Raw genomic sequence first — 21748 nt, forward strand, 5'->3', positions numbered from 1 at the left:
GCTGTTCAGATATGAAGGGAGAAAGGCTGTGAATGGACATGCTTGTATGGATCACCTGGGACAAAAATTCAAAGATGGGGCCTGGGAAGGTGGCTCAGAGGTAGAGCGCTTGCCTTGCAAGCCTGAGGCCTGGGTTCGATTCCTCAGCACCATATAAGCAAAAAGAAAAAAGCCGGAAGTGGTGCTGTGGCTCAAGTGGTAGAGCGCTAGCCTTGAGCTGAAGAGCTGCAGTGCCCAGGCCCAGAGTTCAGGCCCCACAACCGGACCCAAAAAAAAAAAAACTCAGAGATGGAGGAGATAATAAGGCTGAACAGCACAGTACAGAAGTCCAGGCATTTCTTAACAACACAACAACTACACTTATTCCACCTCCATGGATTGGATTCATTACAGGACAACAGTGCTCATAAATTGACACATACAGATTATCAGTGAATCAGAGCTACTGTAAAACTTTCTGTCCTGCATAATAATAAAGAAATGCCAAATTTGTGTTGTGCAAAATTTGTTTGTAAATTTCTGGAACTAATAGTCCAGTGAACAAGTCTTGACTCAGTTAAAGAAATAAGAAGAAAAGAAGCTTTGATCCTCAAAGCTACCATTGTTGTGCACACATCACAGGAAAGCAACTTGGTGATTCTCTTCTGTGTTTAAAACTTATTCTGTTGCCTGACCTAGTTCCCTTCAGACTCAGAATGTGCAGAGTTGCTGAGATGAGGCAGCTGGACAGCTGTGTATAACTCTGCTGCTGATTTGCATGCACCAACAGCACAGCCCAGTATGCTCAGGACTTCTTCATAGGCTGCTCACATTATGCAGTAGTCAGTCCAAGTCAGCACACAGCATGGACATGAGGACCCCTGCTCAGCTCCTGGGGATCCTGCTGCTCTGGCTCGCAGGTAAAGAAGGACAATGCTAGGGATTAACACAGCTCAATGTGATCCAGGATGCTTACTCTTCAGGGATGCCTTCTTATAACTTGATAATTAGTGTGGATATTTGTTTTCATTTTTCTGCTTCCAGGTGCCAAGTGTGACATCCAGATGACCCAGTCTCCATCTTCACTGTCTGTGTCTCTAGGAGACACTGCCACCATCACTTGCAGGGCCAGTGAGGACATTGGGTATGTTTTAGCCTGGTACCAGCAGCAACCAGGGAAAGCTCCTAAACCCTTGATCTTTGATGCAGATAGTATGGCGTCCGGAGTTCCATCAAGGTTCAGTGGAAGTGGGAGTCAGTCTGGGACAGAGTTCACTCTCACCATCAGTGGCCTGGAGCCCGAAGATGTTGCCACTTATTACTGTCAACAGTATACCAATTTCCCTCCCACAGTGATACAAGCCATAACAAAAACCGCCCAGGGAAGCTGAAGTGTATCTGGGCTGCCCCAGCTGCTCCTCCTACTGCCCCCACCGGCTCAGAATGTTGTCAGAAAAAGCCAGTTAATACTTCGAGAGTCTGAATTGTGGCATCAGTTGATATTTATGCAATAATAAAATAAATAACGGTATTTTAAGCAGGAATTGCCTTTAATACAAAGAATGGGTTCATTGCTTCAGATTTTATTCCTTTATTTTCTGATAGCCTATTTTTTATTAATGTACGTATCTGTAACTATTAATGGGATTCTGGGTTTCTCAGTATATGTGTATTATGTGCATTGATCATAGTCTTCCATCTTTCTTCTGTGTTCAACCTCCTGCACTCTGATCCTGTGCCCTTATCAGCCCCATACTATCACTATTGCATTTTATTTTTTTGATGTCTGCTTGAGTGAGAAGCAGTATAGATGATGCTCTTTGTTTTTACTACTTTGTTTAACAAGGTGTTTTCTACTTCTATCCATCATGCTGCAGACTATAGGATTTCTTGATTCATTATGAATATTGTGTATATATAGATAGATGTATGTATTTCATGGGGCTTGAATTCTGGATACTGGATACTGGACCTGCCCCTGAGATATTCATGTCAAGGCTACCACTCACCACTTGAGCCACACTGCCACTTCTGGTTTTCTGGTGGTTAATTGGAGATAAGACTCTCATGGACTTTTCTGCCTCAGCTGGCTTTGAACTTCGACCCTCAGATATAAGCCTCCTGAGTAGCTAGGATTACAAGACTGAGTCACTGGTGCCCAGCTGTTTCATTTTAAAAGGCAATGTTTTGTATTGATTTTTCCACTCAAGTGTCTTGTGTTTTAGTTAATCCAGACACCCGTGTAATTCAACAATATTCAGATTTTTTAGGCACAAATTTAATTGTCGGAGAACTCTGTTTTTGAAGTTAGGCTCCTTCAATTCTTCTGCTTGATTTAGCAATAGTTAGTCCTCATCTTGTACTGATTGTAAGCAGATCACTTCGACCCTTCACCTCACATTTCTCCACACAAATCACAAAACTGTCTTGTGTGAACTGTCTGTTCACATATTCAGAATCCATCCACCTTCCTCAAAGCAGCAGGGTTGGACCCCTGTGGATCTGGGGAATGGATGACCTGTCATGGAATGATGGTCAAGAGGATAGATTTGAGGAAGAGAGCCACAGGGCCTATAAAATTTAAGCTTTGAATTTTAGTTTAAAACTTTTGTGGTCATGAGGGTAATATCGCTTGGAAAAGATGATTCCATTTTAATTACATCTTTATTATCTTTAACTAGTAAGATAAGAAATTACCATTCAACAAGTCAGATTTGAGTAAAATAATATCATTCTCTCCTGTCCCTCCAAGGAAAGTTGATTCTTTTTTAAAATTCAATTTTATTGTCAAGATAAGGTACAATGAGGATACAATTACATATGTAAGGTAGTCAGTACATTTCTTGTTGAATATTGTTACACTCTTCCCCCATTTTCCTCCCACTTTCTCTCCCTCATCACACCCCACCAAGTTGTAAGGTTCATTTCCAACATATTGTTTTGTGAGTATCACTGTTGCATTATTTGTTATTTCTTTTATTTATTTATTTATATTGTGAGAATACTGTACAGAGGAGTTACAATTACATGGGCAAGATAACGAGTACATTTCTTATCAAGCATTTTTGCCTCCTCTTTGTTTCCCCTTCCAATCCCTTCCCACTCCCCACTCCCTCTACCCGATTCTCACCCTCCCCCCACCAAAGTTGTAAAGTTCATTTTTCAACATAACGAGATGTACATCTCATTTTTTTCAATTTTCACCTATGGTTTATCCCTTGTTGTCTGTATTTTATTTTGGTACCCTGTGTACTATATATACATTTATCTGAATTAGGGAAGGAAAGGGAACAACAAAATGATGAGACAAAGGACAAAAATGATGCTTGAATTGTCCTTTCTTTCAGAATGTCTGAAGGAGAGCTATGCCAGAGATCTAAATTCTGGTGATCAAAGGAAGATACCAAAGTGGCAATGTGTACTTACTGGGTTGTCAAAATGAGACTGTTTGGCATGAAATTCAGATTATTGTTGTTACACTCTGAGGGCTTAATTGAAATAGAAGATGGGAACTTGAACCAAGACACTGCCCTTTACATAGCGTCCTTTTTGATCCATCAGTTCTCTGCTTTCTGGTGTTCTTAGATTCCTAGCAGCACTTTTCATCTCTGCCCTCACTCTCTTCCTCTCTGTGTCTCTGAACTCAGGATAATAACCCAGGTGATGCGATGCTGATTTTTGTCCTACTTAGGGATGGTAAAGGGAAACAAAGGAGGAGGCAATAAGAAAAGTACTCATTACCTTGTTCACGTAATTGCAACCCCTCTATATGGTATTTTTACAATAAAAAAAGAAAAAAGAGAAGAAAAACAGAGCGAGAAATGGAAACAGCACATGTCTTGGAGCTCATTTTGATAAGCATCATTTTATATGGTCATATGCACATAGTTATTGAACCCTTGTGTTCTGTTCCTAAGAACATACTCCTTTGTTTTCATTGTGTGAATGTTTAGACTATTGTTAAATTATGCCTATATGTAATTATTTGTCTTTTAGTATCCATTGGGTTTACTTGTAGATTTATAGGCACATCCTATGTTACTAGGTGTCAGGCTTGCTTTAATTAGTACAACTTTTTCCAAGGCTATTGTTGCTAATTATAATTTTTATCCAATGTATTTTATCATTGGAAGCAAATAAGAACAATTTTCCAGGTCTTCAAATCTGAAGTCAAATAAGAATACGGGGGATACTAATTCTTCCACCTGTACAGTCAGATGGTACAAAAAGGAACAGACGGGAATTTTTCATCAGTCAATCAGCATTTCTTTCTTTAGCCAAACTCATGCTTTCTCTCATTCACATTGATCAACATTCTGTGGAAAAGTAGCAAAGAAGTGGGCTCTCTCAGTTAGGTCTGTCCTCTCTGCTTTCTTCACACTCCTGGATTCTGTGTTTATTCATCGTTTGATGGGTTAACAATGGGGTGGTGTTACTGGGAGGTGGTAAAAGCACCTAGTTGGAGGAAATACATTTGTGGGACTGTCCTTGGGCCTAAATCTTGCCCTCACCTCTTCCTATATAATTTTGAATTCGTGTTTGCCATGAGTTGAGTAGCCTCTACTAGATGGTCCAACATCATGATATTCTGCCTCTCCATAGGCCAAGGAAGCTAAGGATGGTGAACTGAAATCTCTGACACAATGAGCCCAAATAAATACTGTCTTTCTTTCCTTACGTTGTTCCTGTCAGGTACTTGGGTTCAGACACACAAATATTAGGAAGTCCCCTATATATTCTGACTAGCAATCTCTACTTTAATCAGGTAACAAGGATCCATAAAAAGCTTCAGAAACTAGGATTTAGCACATGCTTATTTTGGCTAAGAAGATCTTAACTTGGAAAAAATTATTTAGATATGCACAACTCCTTATCAATACCATGATCTCAGGCCTCAAAATAATAATAGTTTTAGAAACTTGAGGATATATCAAGATTAAACAATTACTAAGCATTTTGCATAAAGGTCACAGAAGGAAATAATTGGATTGAATTTGAAGCTATATTGGCAAATCAAAGCTATCTGAATGAAATCTAGGCATTGTGCTATACCCCCTTATACTTATGGCTACAAGGGAGGTACAGATAGACCGAACATGGTCTTACGTCTATCTGATAGACAAAACTAAAACAGAAAGACTAGGTGTATGGCTCATGGAGTGTGGGAGGTTGGGGAGGGAAGGGATTATGGGACAACAAGAAAGGAATGGGTAACAATGATCGACAATTAATGTACTCATCACCTTATTCATAACTGTACCTCTGTATAGCATCTTTAAAATAAAATTAAATAAAAATGAAATAAAAAAGAATTGCTTGGAAAGGTCAAGGCTTTAGACTACAGGCCCTTTAAAAATGTGCTCCTGTGTTGGGTATTTTGTGACCTGAATTTCTCTATGCACCTTGATCTCTAGATGTTGCTTATGAACTCTACAAGTGACTCTTTGGCCACTGAGGAAGATCAAACAAAATCCATGTCAGAGACAAACTGAGTGACCTGCAACACAAGAGCTCCACTCGGATCAACAGTCATTAAGAGTGTGAATATTCTTAAGCCGGTGGATCATGCCTGTAAATCTTAGCTACTCAGAAGGCTGACATCTGAGGAGGTCAGCAGGAAAGTCCATGAGACTCTTATCTCTAATTATCACTGGAAAACCAGAAGTGGACATGTGGCTCAAAATGGAGAGTGCTAGCCCTGAGTTCAACCTCCATGAGTGACCAAAAAAAAAGAATGAATTGCTGATGAATATAAGTACTTGGGTTGTATGCCTAAAAGTTTTCGAGTGGTTCATTGCAAATTATTTTCGATAAAAACCAATTGCTTCACTATAGATATTTATAAAACAATTGGAAACAGGAGAAATAAAAAAATCTACAAAATATGTGAATAAATAGAATACATTTTAGTTCATTTATGGAAACATCCAAGGAATAGTTAGTACTACTACCCATATTACAAAAATATATAATGTAATAGACGTAATGTATGGTAATATATAAATGGAACAATGAAATGTGACTTTATATCTACAATAAATACTTATCAAATATCATTAAGTTCACAGTTTAAAAATGAATGGCATATGTCCCTATGGACCAGATGTTTTAAAATATCCATATGAATTTATTTATTGATGTATACATACATATATGTGTGTATATTTATAAATATCAAGAGAAAGATGTATCATGTGCAGATACACACACATAGACATACACAAACACAAATTATGAGGCATCTGGTGAAAGGTAGCTTAGTTTGTCCAGAGCCTGTCATAAAGACAGAAATGTAAGAATGCAGAGCATGGAGACTTTGGAGGAAACCTATATATTGCTAAATATTCTTATTTCTACACTTACCATTGTCATAAAAGGCTCAAGAAAACAGAAGTACTTTGGATGACTTTTTGTAGTAGTTCTTCTGCATTGTCAAATGGATAGAATAGCTTGCAGATTAAGAAAGTGTGTTTCTGAATCTGTCTGTGAGAAACTCTCTAGAGAGAATTGACTGAGAGAGGAAGATCCACCTCATAGTCCACAGCTCCTTTCAATAGGATATGTTCTCTTGTGCAATAAAAGAACAAGGAGGAGAAAGTAGAAAATTTACTCTACTTCTTGGGTGACATGATGCGAGCTTCACTATACTCTGCCTACATGGCTTAGTAAAATTTCTGATCTAAGATTGAAATAAAGAATTCTTCCCTTCAAGTTGCTTTTATTAAGGTCTTGTCACAGCAATTAAAAGCTAAGTACACATCTTTATAACATGTTCTAACTAACTTTGTCCAATGATATAAGATGGATGCTGTACTGAGAGCATTTGGCATCACAGTCTCTGGGTTGAAATGGATGGCTATTATTGTAGTGGAAACTTTGTCAATTTGTTAGGTAACAATATGGTGAGGTAGATTTTTTAAGAGGGTGTTTAAGTGTGGGAAACTAAGTTTCTAAGTAGAGGGTGTAGAATAACATACCAAACTCATCGATTTAGCCTGAAGAGGATGAAACGTGGGTGTGAATAAGTCAGGAGAGCTGCAGGCCACGAAGTGGGTTCAGAACACTGGTATCTGGGTGCCATATTCTTGGAATAAGAAAAGAGTGGCAGCTCTTCTCTGCAGGAGGCGAGTGAGTATAGACCAAGTTTTCATCCTGCAGGCTCCATGTACAACTCCACTCTTAAAACTGAGTTTCTAGACCCTTTGCCTTAAACATCTCAATAGTTTGTGAACAAAACCACTTCCCATGATAAGTACAAGACATTATGTCGAAAAATGAACTTTACAACTTTGGCACAGGGCAGGGTGGTGGGAGGGGGTTGTGATGGGGGTGGTGGAAGAGATGGGAAGAGATGTTAAGGGAAACAAAGCAGGAGGTAACAATGCTTGATAAGAAATGTACTCGTTACCTTGCCCATGTAATTGTAACCCATCTGTATGGTATTTTCACAATTAAAAAATGAAAAAAACTAGCTATTACTTCATTTAATATAATTTTTTCCAAGCCTTTCAATTTCCTAACAAGTGGGGCAATGTCATTCTTTCTGATGGAGGCATAGAATTTCATTGTATATATGTACCACATTTTCTTGATTCATTCATCTATGGAGGGGGATCAGGGTTGGTTCCATATTTTAGCTATGGTAAATAATGCTGCAATAAACAGTTGTGCTGGTAGTGTGGTCTTGTTTGTGATCATTTGGGTAAATGCCCAAAAGTGGGATTGCTGGATCATAGGGGAGCTCTATGTGGAATTCTTTCGAGGAACCTCCATACTGCTTTCCAAAGTGGTTGAACAAGTTTACACTCTTACCAACGGGTTCCCTTCTGTCCACATCCACTCCAGCACTTGTTGTTACTAGATTACTTGGTTATAGCTATTATAACTGGGTATGGTGGAATCTAAACATTCTCTTCAATGATATTGAAAGCAAAAATTCACTATCACACTCTTTTTATGAATCCATCATAACTCTCATCCAAAACCAGGCAGGGGTTCATCAAAGAAAGAGAATGATAGACAAATTTCTTTGCTGAATATGGTCGCAAAACTTCTCAACAAAATCTTGACCAATTGACTTCAACAACTCTTCAAAAAAATCATATAACATGTCCAAACAGGATTCATTTTAGGGATGCAAAGCTGGTTCAATATATGCAAATCATTTAAGAAAATTCAACAAAAGCAAGGATAAGAACACTATTATCTCAATAGAGAAATAATTTGACAAGATCCAGAACCCCTTTATGATGAAAGCTCTGGAAAAACTAGGAATCTATGGAACATCCCTCAATACAATAAAGGTTGTATATGACAAACCTATAGCCAGAATTATATGAAATTGCCATTTAGGTCATAGCAAAGCTATTTCCTCTAAATTGAGGTATGAGACAAGGATGTCCACTCTCTCCTCTCCTTTTGAACTGAGTATTAGAATGCCTAGATCATGGGCCTCAAGCAAGAAAGCTCAGAGATTGTGCCCCGGTCCTGAAGCTTTGCCCAGCTCCTGAGGATTTGCATATGCCCCCCTACAGCCAACAGCCTGAACCCTTCTTCATGGTCTGCTCACACCCTGTGCAACAGTCAGTCCCAGTCAGCACACAGGATGAGTGAGGGACCCTGTTTAGCTCAGGGGATCCTCCTGCTTTGACCCCAGGATTAACAATGATGCCTTACTCCTCATGGAAACTCCCAGAACATAATTGATTCTGTGGATATTTGATGTCTGTTTTCAATATCAGGTGCCAGAGTGACATCCCCATTTCCCAGTGTCCATCCTCTCTGTGTGCATCTGTAGTAGACAGTCTCCATCACTTGCAGATCCAATCAGTGATTAGTGATGATTCACAGTGGCATCACCAGAAACAAGGTGATGCTCCTAAACTCTTGATTTATTGGGCATCCAATTTACAGTCTGGGATGACATCCAGATTTAGTGGCAATGATGGGGAAGAGAGTCTACTTTCACTATCAGCAGTCTGCCATCTGAACATATGGCAACCTACTACTGTCAACTGAGTAATAAATAGTTCAACTCCCACAGTGATGCAAGACCAAATATAAACCTCTCTGCGGGGCGGCGGGGAGGGGGGGGAAGAAAATGTGAGAAGCTGGGCTGTGCCAGCTGCTCCACCTGGTGCCTCTGCCTGCTGACAGTGCATCTCAGCCACAGCCAGGCTCTGAAGGTCACTGGGGGATTTGGTAGAGGGAGTCACTGACAACCCTTTCAATCTTGTCTTTCTTCCATCAGCCTCAGGAGAACCACACAGATAATGCTTCTGGTGTCTAATAAGAAACACAGATCTGTCCTTCTGAGCCTCTTAAACATGGTATCCAGGTGGATATAATTTGCAATTTGTCACACAAGAGGCCTTTGCCCGCCTTGTGCTCCCTTTACACTGCTGCACCCACCTGCTAATTTGCATAATGCTCCCTAAGGAGGACTTTCCCTTTTGAGCCTGAGATGAAGGCTCAGCTTGCCCTTGTCTTATCCTATCAGGACTCTTAAAAGAGAATTCTTTTAGTAAGCTCCTGGGCTGCTAATGCTCTGGCTCACTGGTAAGGACAGAGGGAGATGAACAATGAAATCATGTAAATCACAAGGAAATGAAGGAACTAGATCATCATATTGAGTGACGTAGGTCAGGATGCAAAAGCAAAATAGTGTTCGGTCCTACTCACTTGTGGAACCCAGACTTAAATGGTGTTAGTGATGATGGTTGTGATGGTGATGATGGCATTGATCATCATCATAATAATAATAATAATATAACATGAATGCCAAAATGGAAATTATCTGAAGGGAGACAGGTGAAGGTGAAAGAAAGGGATAAAAGCACACTAAGTGTAGAAGATGCACTGGTATATAAATGAATATATACCTATATATACTCACATGTACATTCGAGTTACGAAGTTCCTTTACACAGTATGAGAAATGGTGAGAGTGGGAGAGGAAGAATATAGCAATAGAAAGGAAGTGGTGATGTTTTCAAAATAAGCTGCATTCAGGTAGGGATTATGATCACATCCTAACCACGTGTTGTTAATATATGACAATTACAATTCATCCAACAATAAAATAAGTAAAATGCCATGATTATGCATATAAAACTCCTGGGAATCTGCACAACTATTAACAAAGAACGGTAAAACTCCAAATGAAAACTTGTCAGCTGCTATGTCATAAAAGACCACTAGATGGCAAACAAATCTCACAAAGAAAAACCTGAAACCTAACCTTGTCAATAGGAACTTGAAGCCAGGGAGTTCATCTCAGGCTTTCATGGCACACATGGCATGTGGGACCATGTTTACAGAGGGGATTGTGTCTCCCCACCTCCACTTTGTAAACTGTAATCAAACCTGACAAGGATGACACACAGTTTCTTGTAGTTATGTCATTAAGGGCAGGTCAGAAAGGTGAGGAAAGGAGGGTGGACCCTGCAGATATGCAGCCCTGAAGGGAATATGTGCACACACCCTGTCCAGTTGTGGGAGGTGAGAGGGGGCTGCAGTGTCAGTGCTGTCACCAGCAGTTCCCAAGAGTCCTCTGCAGTGATCAGGCCACTGATTGTCCTTAAAGGCACAGATGGTGTCCTGAGCTTCATGATGTCAGGCTAGAAATATAACTGCTCATTGTTCCTAGCATTCTTTTTCAGTGTTAGAATTTAAATTGCTGAGTTAGACAATTAGAAATATATTAATTAATTTATTAGTTTAATAGGTAATTTACTATATATAAACAATAGATATATAAATTCTACATTCATTTGTGAAGTGCTCCTCTCTGTTCTGAGAGGAATAGACTTTTTCCTTGGACCCAGTCCTCACTCAGGTTCATGACCCAGACCATTAACACCTTTCTTTCCTGTATGCTCTTTCTTCTTCCAGGAAGATCCCTAGAAATGTTTTCTTATGTCCTCCTTGGTCATCATCTCTTTCCTTGGTTTTCAGCCTCATCCCTCAGCCAGGTGTCTACATTCTTCACAACCCAGGGCAGTGTAAGCCTACCTGCAGCTTGGATATAAGGCTAGCATTCCAAGTCTTCCATGTATTTCAGTACCTGAAGTCTGTGAAGAGTTCAAATTCACAAGTCTCATGCCAAATGTCCACACATGCTAAAGGCAGTCCTGGAGTGTCATCTGGAGAATTTAACGTGTTATTCCCAGAGCCTGGTTGATTTTAACCACACTCAAATAAATACTCCTTGGGTCTCTCTTCCTTATCCTATTATTATGGCCCCTTGAATTTACCAGATGGCCTTCACAACTATAGCAGCCAGCTGCCTTCTCATTGCTTTATTTAGTACCAGCTTTATTTAGTATCAGCTTTGTCCTGCAGTGCATGTAAGAGACACCCGATCTCTCCCAGTAAGGGCAGTATGAACTATTCATGGGACCATGTGATAAGATTAGAAGTGATATTTCAGAACAGTGAAGGACGTGGAGATATCTTTTAGGGAAATATATAAATCATCATCAAAATAGGGAAAAAGAGCATTATAGAAGAATTATGTGAGCATGTGGTGCAGAGAACGTTAATGTTTTAGAAGATGGAGGTCATCAAGTCAAGACTCACATGGAGTTCTGGTAGGAAATGGTACTGAAGAAAACACTGATTGGGTAATGAGTTACTCATGGTCTATTGGCTTTGAAAAAGAAGTGTTATCTTTGCACATCATCTTCTTGGACTTCCAGTGGTAAATTCCATTGGATTACCCTGTTCATCTAACTCTGGTATGACAATCTACACAATGGGATGAAGTATGTCCACATGCTAATCTCTATGCGGGGACCTTCTTCACTTCACTTTGGCTTCACTGTCTGTGATTCCCCAGATTGAAGATGTTCTTTGCAAACTGGGTGGTTCCAGTTTCTCAACTCCACCCTTGACCATTTTGCAATTTATCATTTCTGTACCTATATAAACCCATATCCTAAATACAACTTGTGAAAATTGCTTTATTGGTGGTCATGCCTACAATACTAGATACAGAGGAGGCTGAGATCAGACGATTAGGGTTGGAAGTCACCTTGGACATAAAAGACTATGAGTCTCTTTCACCAGTTAAACACCAAAAGGTTGGAAGTGAAACAGTGACTCATTTGGCACACTACCACCATTGAGCACAAAAGCTCAGGGACTAAGTCAAGCCCCATGCCTAGTACACAAAAAACTGTTATATGTAGGACCTAAAAGACATGCAACTTGAAGTACTATGCTGCTTAAGGATCATAATGATGTTTAAGTAGAGTTGAGTCCTCGGTCTAGAGAACAACTCAGCTTCTGAGAAAGAAGAGTTTCCATTAATAGATGAAACAAATGTCCTCTAAAAGTTCTGAAATATCTGGCACACAAAGAAACATAGGTCCCATGGTTTCCCTTATTTGCAATATCTAGTATATGTATGAGTCAAGCAGAAAAGGTCAGATAAGGTGATGTTAGGAAAATGAACCCTTAGATATGTATGTAAATGTTTTTTTTTCTTTCCTGCATTTGTTTCTAATGCATTTATAAGATTATTTCTTTGTTGCTTTGTATGTCCCTCCCCCACAGTATAACCCCTTCTTTCTCTATATTTGATGTCAGTATAACTTGTGGAGGAGATGGGGAAAAACCAGTTGTTTAAGGATACAGGTGGACCCGTTGCAAAAATTATAAGTACAAGTTGTCATGTCGAAAACAAACTTTACAACTTTGGTGGGGGGGGAGGTTTGTGTCGAGGGGAGGGGGGAGGCTGGGAAGGGATGTGAAGGGTAAACAAAGGAGGCGGCAATGCTTGATAAGAAATGTACTCATTATCTTGCCCATGTAATTGTAATCCCTCTGTACAGTACGTTCACAAAAAAATAAATAAAAATTAAATAAAAAACAAAAAAAGAAATATCTGGCACATACACTCATAATACCCACAAAGCTAGATATGATTCTAGGTATTTTCCTAAAACTAAAGAAGAAATACCTGAGGGTGAACTGTTCTAGAGGGAGGCGTTAGGGAAGAATATTCAGAAGGGAAGCAATCCAGTCAATTATATGAGTTCACAGGACACCAATGAATGCACCAACGGATTGTCCATATACCTCTGATCATGACACTTTATTGCACATATTACATTTTTCAGTGATACCTTCCATTAAAAACTTTGAAAATTGTCCATTTCTCTTTCTATCAATGCATCTATCTGTCGTTCTACCTACACATATATTATCACTGTTATAACATACATGTCTGGGTATTAATGATCATTATTAAAACATATAACAAGGTTCAGGCAAACAACCTGAATACTCTTAAGAATTCTGTGTCACAAACTCCACTGATACCAGAGTTAGAGGCATTCTAAAATTACTTTCCCTTGAAAATGTTTATCTTTGAGTGACTAATTTTAGTGAAGGAAAAACGAACCAAGTCATGGATAAGTTGAAAATGTTAAAAATTCTATTTGGGGTTGGGAATTGAGCTCATTGGAAGAGTGCTTACCTGCAAAGTGCAAGGCTCTCAGTTCAGTCCTCAGATCTGGAAAAAAATCTATTCTTATCACAGGCCAACAAAATCATAATGTTTTCTTGTCTCTAGAAACACATCATCTACAAGCACATTGGACATCTGGGTTCTTCAGGTCTGTGCTTTGTCACTGAGATCTGCCAGCCTGCGGCTCTGACTCGTACTGCCCAAGCCATGTTGATTTGCATGTGCCCAGAGCACAGCCCACTACACTGGGAACTTCTTCATAGGCTGCTCACACTCTGTGCAGGATAAGTTCCAGTCAGCACACAGCATGGACATGAGGGCCCCTGCTCAGCTCCTGGGGCTCCTGCTGCTCTGGGTTGCAGGTAAGGAAAGATGATACTGGGGATTATTCACCCAGTGTTCAGCTGAGCTACTTTGCTGTTCATGGAAGTACTTGGAGAGCAGAATTAATTAAACTGCTAATGGCTTTTATGTTTCCAATGTCAGGTGCCAGATGTGACACTCAGTTGACCCAGCCACTATCCCTGTCATCATCTCAGGGAGACAGAGTCACCATCACTTGCAGAACCAGTCAGGACATTGGCACTAATTTACATTGGTACCAGCAGAGAGCAGGGAAAGCTCCAAAGCTCCTGATCCGTTATTCAACTATTTTGCAATCGGGGTTCCCACCAAGGTTCAGTGGCAGTGGATCTGGGACAGAGTTCACTCTCACCATCAGCAGCCTGCAGCCTGAAGATGCAACAACTTATTTCTGTCAACAGAGTTATTATTATCCTTCCACAGTGATACAAGTCATAACAAAAACCTCCCAGCAAAGCAGAAGTGAGAGGCTGTGCTGCCCCAGCTGCTCCTCCTGGGGCCTCTACCTGCAAAACTGCCTCTACTCCACACAACTTCTCAGATGCAGCCAAACTTTAAGGTCACTGGAGAGAGAGAGAGGTCATGGAGGCATTTGTACACCCTAACATTCTGTCCTCCTGCTCATCCCAAGCAGCACACACCTTCTGATTTTAAAAATCACTGATCTATACTTATGTTTCACTTACATTGTGCTAACAATTTGCAGCCACCCAAAAGAAAGAGCCATTTTAGGTATATCAAACCAGGTTTTTAAAAGCAAGGCAATAGAGCTTTAGAAAAGATTTGAAAAAATATATTAAGTGAAGTAAGCCTGTCCCAAAGAAATATAGGTCCCATGGTTTCCCTTATTTGCAATAACTAGTATATGTCAGAGTCAAGCAGAAAAGGTCAGATAAGTTGATGTTAGGGAAATGAACCCTAAGATATGTATTCAAATGTTTTTTCTTACATGCAATTGTTTCTAATACATTTATAAGATGATTTCTTTGTTGCTTTGTATGTCTCTCCCCCACGGTATAACCCCTGCTTTCACTGTATTTGATGTTGGTATAATTTTTGGAGGGGAAGGAAAAAAACTAAATCGTTTAACTAGGGATACAGGTGGACCCATTGCAACAATGAGATGTACAATTCGTTATGTTGAAAACGAACTTTACAACTTTAGTGGGGGGGAGGGGGAAGGAAGAGTGGGTGGAGGAGACAGGGGAGGATGGGAAGGGATGATAAGAGGAAACAAATGAGGAGGCTACAATGCTTGATGAGAAATGTACTCATTATCTTGCCCATCTAATTGTAAACCCTCTGTATGGCATTTTCACAATAAAAATTATAATAATATAAAAAGATTTTGTTTTCAGACTATAAAAAATTCATCATCAATTCTTGAAATATAATTTCTTGATTAAAATGGAAAATTTCCAGTTCACTGAGAGATACATCCATGAGTTACCATATATACATATATATATACATATATATATATATCTGTATGTATATACATATATATACATACAGATATATATATATATATGTATGTATGTAATACCCAGTTTCAATACATAAGATAGCAAATTTACACAATCCCTGTTACAGCCATGGTCTGATTCATAAGATACTTCATCCATCTGCCAAGGGCTCTGAGGATACAGAGCAGAGCACATCTTCTGAGACCCCACTCAGCTGAAACTACAGCCCACAATGCTATCCCCTTGCAGGCCTGTGTTGGTGGCTCTACTGAAGAAGTAGTTTTCCCTGTATTTGATGTTGGTTTAATTTGTAGAGCGGAAGAGAACAAACAAATAGTTTAAATAGGGATACAGGTTGATCCATTGCAACAATGTACAAGACACTATATTGAAAAAGGAACTTTACTATTTAGACTGGGGGTGTGTGGAGGGAAGAGAGGAGGGAGTATAGTTGTAGAGATGGGGAAAGCATGGTAGGGGAAAACAAAGGAGGAGGCAACAATGCTTGATAAGAAATGTACTCATTACCTTGGTTATATTGTAACCCCTCTGTATTAGTATTTTCATAATAAAAACCTTATTTTAAAAAAAGAAGTTGTTTGAAGATATTGAAAGGTAAAGAAAAACAGTAATAGAAAAGGAAGAAGAAAAAAGCTTTGCTCCTGTCATTGCTTAAGGAGCTAAAGAAAAAATAAGCTAATAGAGGAATAGAAACATCTTAATATTCCTTAAAATAACATGAAGTTCAGACCTAAGTGAGACATAAGTCAGGCAAAGCAGTTCTCAACACTTTCAAACAGTGTGTTGAGCATCCTTTGAATATCAAAGTGTGAAATAGGAAAGCAACAAACTCATGCTATGAGAAAGAGGTTAGAAAGGACAGTTGTATAAAGCTTAAGGTTGAAAATGTTTCTCCAGTATCATTTCTTTGTTTTGCTGGGTAGTTGCCTCCAGAACAACAAGATGTGAGGCTCTGGTTTATGGATGCTATAATGACCCCATACCGACTCTGCTGCACACCAAGATTCCTCCTTGAAGATTAAGGCAACAAATTGCTTTTAGGGACAAGCTCCATTATGTAGTTGGGCAACATGTCATGCTGGCATGTCCTATTTATCTGAACAGTAAATTTGTTTATACAACATGAATGCTCCATCAGTGAAATTCTAAATGCACACTTGAAAACATTTTCAAAAAGTAATTTTATAAAGAAAAAATAGTCATTAAAAAACAATTTTGATTGCCATGATACAATTGTATTTGAAGTACACTATTGTGCCATGATCTAAACATTTGAACTAACAAGCTAGTTCATCACATTAAACATCAATGTCTTATAGAGATATAATATTTTCAGCTAATTATGTCTTTAAAAACTTATTTCTGGGGCTGGGAAGGTGGCTCAGTAGTAGAGCGCCAGCGTTGGCCTGAAGAGCTGAGGGACAGTGCCCAAGCCCTGAGGTCAGTCCCCATGATTGACAAAAACAAAACAAAACAAAAATAAAACCACCCTTATTTCTACTCATGTTAACAAAACATCCATTATTTTAATCTAATTATCAGAAAATTAATTTCTTTCTGTTGGTGATTATCAAATTGGTTATTAATTGTCAATGCCATGGTCTCATCCCTTGAAAGTAGAATAGAACAATGACATTATAAGAACTTAAGGAAATACAAAGACAAAACTAAGAAAAATGTTTTACCCAATTTTGGAAAGTTTGGACATAGATGTATTTTTTCAGTTACTAGATCTCAAGGTATGATTCAGAGTTCAGAAGGTCAAGGCAGCCTTGGAATCTGGCTAGGTTCAAATAAATACACACATAGAAAAATAAAAATATGAGAATTTGGGAACAGATAGAATATATTTAAGACAATATGTAACAGATTCAGCTACATACTGACCCATATTACATCAATATTTACTATAGAGTAATGAGAAAGGGATCTTACATATACTATACAGTTTTACAGGGTCATAAATTCTCATTTATTAACTGAAAATATTTTATATATGGAAATATGTATAGAAAAAAGGGGTTGGATAGAGAGGACTGGGGTTGAAAGATAAAATGGTAATATGGATCAAGATGCATCATATTTATAAACTGATAGGTTTAATGTACCTTTTTAGTAATACTCATAGATAACAAAAATATAACACAAAACCAGAAATACGCCTGAAGTTCTCAGTTGTCCACATTCTCATCTCTGTCCACATGATTCTTTGCAAGTTGTAGATGGACTGGATTGAGACTCTTAAGGCTTCTAAACTCATATGCGATTAGAAGAGGTTTCATCTCATTCAGAATAACCACAGTAAAAAAGAGAAGTAATAGAGTGCTGGAAAATGCACTTCCTGAAGAGACTGTGATCACAGGAGCTCACAGCTGAAGACCCGGTGAGGTCAGGGCCCAACTCTCAGAATATATCCAGGAAGGCATTGCACAAGACCATGTTCACACGTGCCTCTTCTTATCAGCAACTTTTAACCATAGCAAGAATTTCAGTAAGGCTCAGTCTACAGAAAATGAGATATTTGCATGGAATAGGTTAGGGACACTTAAGCAAAACTGCTTCTTGACACAAAGGAATCAGACACAACTAAACATGGATGAAATATTGTTTTCTTTCCTACTCAGAATATGTCTAGAATTCAGAATCATCATCACTATCCCTGAGAGCATGTTATGAATAACCACCTTAGATCTATTAAATGTGAATCCTCACTGATTCTTAAGGAATCTGAATATGTTTTCTTAAGGTTTAGGATATTGTTTATGAGAGGAGAGGAGTATCACGGGTAGAGAGATGCTTTTTATTCCTCAATCAGCCCATTAAAGGGCATTTCTATGTAAACCATATCCAACACACACACACACACACACACATACACACATCCCTTTATCAGTCAACTGACCTAAGCTCTGAATAATGTTTAACTTAGTTTTAGATACAGAAAATTCTAGATGCAGTAGTCTCATCTGCCTCTACTCAGGTGAGGCCTGTCTGCTGTGTTAATGTAAAGAGAACAAGTAGTAGTCGGGCCCTGGCGGCTCACACCTATAATCCTAGCTACACAGGAAGCTGAGATCTGAGGATCGAGGTTCAAAGCCAGCCCAGGCAGGAATCTTATCTCCAATAAACCACCAGAAAACCGGAAGTAGCACTGTAGCTCAAGTGGTAGAACTTATCCCCTTGAGCTGAAGAGCTGAGGGACAGTGCCCAGGCCCAGAGTTCAAGCCACACGACCAAATAAACAAAAAATAAAAAGAAGCTACAATTAGAGGAGTCCAAATATATGGTTTGTAAAAACCAACTATTGTGAGAACTGACTCACTCCATGAAAGGTGATATAGCCCTTCTGAAAACAGGGCCTTCAATGATCTAATCTAATCACTTCCCACAAGGAAGCCCTTCAGATGACCACATGGGGTCTTCTGGAGCATCAGCACCAACTTCCTTCTCCACATGTTCCTTCTTACCATGTGATGTTCTGCCACATGACAGAGCAGAATCCTTGCAGACAAGAAGCAGGGACTGAATTTTCTGTGACAAATAAGCAGAGATTGGTTAATTTAGATTGGTAATGGAGACATTAAAATATTTTATGTTAATTTAAGATAATGAGAATTATATACCTATACTTGTCTTTATATAGTTTAAAAAAGTAGGTTAAAAAACATGTCAGTATAAGAGTGGAATACATCTTGATCACTTTCTCCCTTCATTCTCTAGAGGGAAGTTTTAAGAAATTCTGTGAGCAATTTGTTGTGTAAATACAGTATGGAAGATTAACAGAAAAGATAATGGGTTTTAAAACTCACTACATTAAATTGATTGTCATACTTTGAAGTAAAACTTTGTAACATTTTTCTTTTATCCTTTTTAATTTAATTTTATTCTGTTGTAAAGGTACTACACAGAAGGGTTACAGTTACATAAGTAGGGTAATGAGAACATTTCTTGTCAAATATTGTTACCCATTCCTTCATCTCCTACTATCCCTCCATCCAACAAACCCACCCCGAAGTTATAAAGTTCATTTCCAACATAGTGTCCTGTGAGTATCACTGTTACATTGGTCATCCTTTGTCCTTGTTTCACCATTTTGTTATTCTCCTTCTCTTCTCAAGTCATATAAACGTGTATAAAAGATACAGACAAGGTCTCATATCAAAAATATAACTAAAGTTCAATAAGCACCCCTCCAAAAAATCCTCAAAGAAATAACCAGCCCATTAATATTTGAGCTAAAGAATTAAGAGTCTATTCTGGAGAGCAAATAAGAATGGCCAATAGACACCTGAAGAAATGTTCATCATCTCTGGCCATAAGAGAGATGCAATTCACAACCACATCGAGATTCCACCACACCCCAGTTACAATGGCCATTATTAAGAAAACAAATAAATGTTAGAAACAATTGCAAGTGTGGAGGGGAATGGAAAAAATGTTTAAATCAGGGTACAGGTGGATCCATTGCAACAATAAGATGTACAAGATATTATATTGAAAAATGAACCTTATAACTTTGGCATGGATGGCGGGGCGGGGCGGGGGAAGATGAGAAGGGATGGAAAGGGGAAACAAAGGAGGAGGCAACAATGTTTGATAAGAAATACACTCATTACGTTGCTCATGTAATTGTAACCTTTCTGTATGGTATTTTCACAATAAAAAATAATAATAGATGTTAGCAGGGATGAGGTCAGCTCTTACTCTGTTGGTGGGAACCTCACCTGGTTCAACCACTCTGGAAAGCAGTATGGAGGTTCCTCAAAAGATTAAACAAAGAACTCCCTATAATCCAGCAATCCCACTTCTGGGCATTTACTCAAATGGCCACAAACAAGACCCACATTAATGTCCCAAGCACATCTGTGTTCTTTGCAGCACTATTCACCTGAGCTAAGATATGGAACCAACCCAGATGCCCCTCAATAGATGAATGGATCAAGAAAATATGATATATGCATATATATATATACTTCTATATACATTTCTATCTATCTATCTATCTACACTGGAATTCTATGATTCTGTCAGAAAGATAGGCATTGACCTTTTACCTTATAAATAAATACATATAGATCACTACCAGTAGCAGAAAATGTTGTTCTTCCTGTCAATTCTTTATGCTAAATTTCCTTTGCAAATAGAGGTTCTAACACTTGTAGCTGAGATCCCTGAACTCATTACCTAGAACTATGGGTATAAGTTGCCTCTTCATGTAGCTAAACTCTGTGGTATTCTTGGTTCACTTCCTTGAGGAGCAGCCCTGCTGCTGCTGCTGCTGGGTACAGTGTCTCTCTCTAGACTATCTGGGAGAGCTGGGAACTGTGCCCATTCCTTTCCTACAGACTGTCCTTGATATGGACCTGCATTCTTTGGGTCTCTGATGATGATTTAGGGTATAAGAGTGATGTGTACCCTATCTTTCTTTCAGATTGAGACTTTCACAGTGGCCTTCTTCTTCCCAGTGTTGCAGGATTCAAGGTTTTTATTGGTTGTCCCTAAACACAGAGCATATTTGGTATCAATTTTCTCAGAATAGCAGGACTTAACTTCCCCTTGGCTCTTCCCACACTGTTGCACTCACCTGGAGATTTGCATATTGCTCCCTAAGGAGGACCTTCCTTTCTAAGATCTGAACTTGCCTTGACCTGTCAACACTCCTCATTTAATGCTTAAAAATGAAGTCCTTCTCTCAGCTCCTGGGGCTGTTAATGCTCTGGATCCCTGGTAAGGGCAAAGGGAGATGAGGAACTAGAGTGGGTGGAAAGGTGAGATCTAAGGATCCCAGTTGTGCCCTATCTGTGTAGATCCTGTTATCCATGTTGGGACAGTGATAGTTTAGGTGTAAGAGAGTGAGGAACAGTCCAGAAAGAGCTAAAAAGTGCTTGGATGAAGACTGTTAGATGAAAATACAGTCAGTGACTCTTAGAGACCCCTTTATACTTTAGAAATATCTCTATTTATAAACTTTCATATTTTAATTATTAATCAATAATACAAAAACAGGCAATATATATCAAAATACAAATAGTATCAGGATGTCTATGTTGTGAATAACCTTGCACTTCTGTCTTATTCTAATTTCAGGATCCAGTGGAGATGTTGTGATGACCCAGACTCCAGTCTCCCTGCCTGTCACGCTAGGAGATCCATCCTCCATCTCCTGCAGGTCTAGCCAGAGCCTACTGCATAGCAATGGAAACACTTATCTGAATTGGTACCTGCAGAAGCCAGGCCGGTCTCCACAACTCCTGATATACACAGTTTCCAGCTGATTTTCTGTGATTCCAGACAGATTCACTAGCAGTGGATCAAGCATAGTTTTCACACTGAAATCAGCAAGGTAGAGCCTGAGGATATTGGAGTTTATCACTGCCTTCAAGATACACATAAGCCTCCCTCAGTGATACGTCCCTGAACTAAAACTTCCCTTTAGGCTGCATGA

General features: G+C 39.0%; 1 pseudogene and 1 gene segment (V, D, J or C); one reads left to right on the plus strand and one right to left on the minus strand.

Moving 5' to 3' along the window:
* The first annotated feature begins 811 nt into the window (after positions 1–811).
* Positions 812–14421, plus strand: LOC106000969. The segment is given in 4 exon segments: positions 812–899; positions 1024–1309; positions 11421–11423; positions 14220–14421. Coding segments are annotated over 4 exon segments (546 nt in total).
* A 1781-nt stretch (positions 14422–16202) lies between these two features.
* LOC106000989 lies at positions 16203–16427 on the minus strand (annotated as a pseudogene).
* Between the last annotated feature and the right edge of the window lie 5321 nt (positions 16428–21748).

Source organism: Dipodomys ordii, unplaced genomic scaffold, assembly GCF_000151885.1.
Source record: "Dipodomys ordii isolate 6190 unplaced genomic scaffold, Dord_2.0 Scaffold255, whole genome shotgun sequence".
NCBI classification, from domain to species: Eukaryota; Metazoa; Chordata; class Mammalia; order Rodentia; family Heteromyidae; genus Dipodomys; species Dipodomys ordii.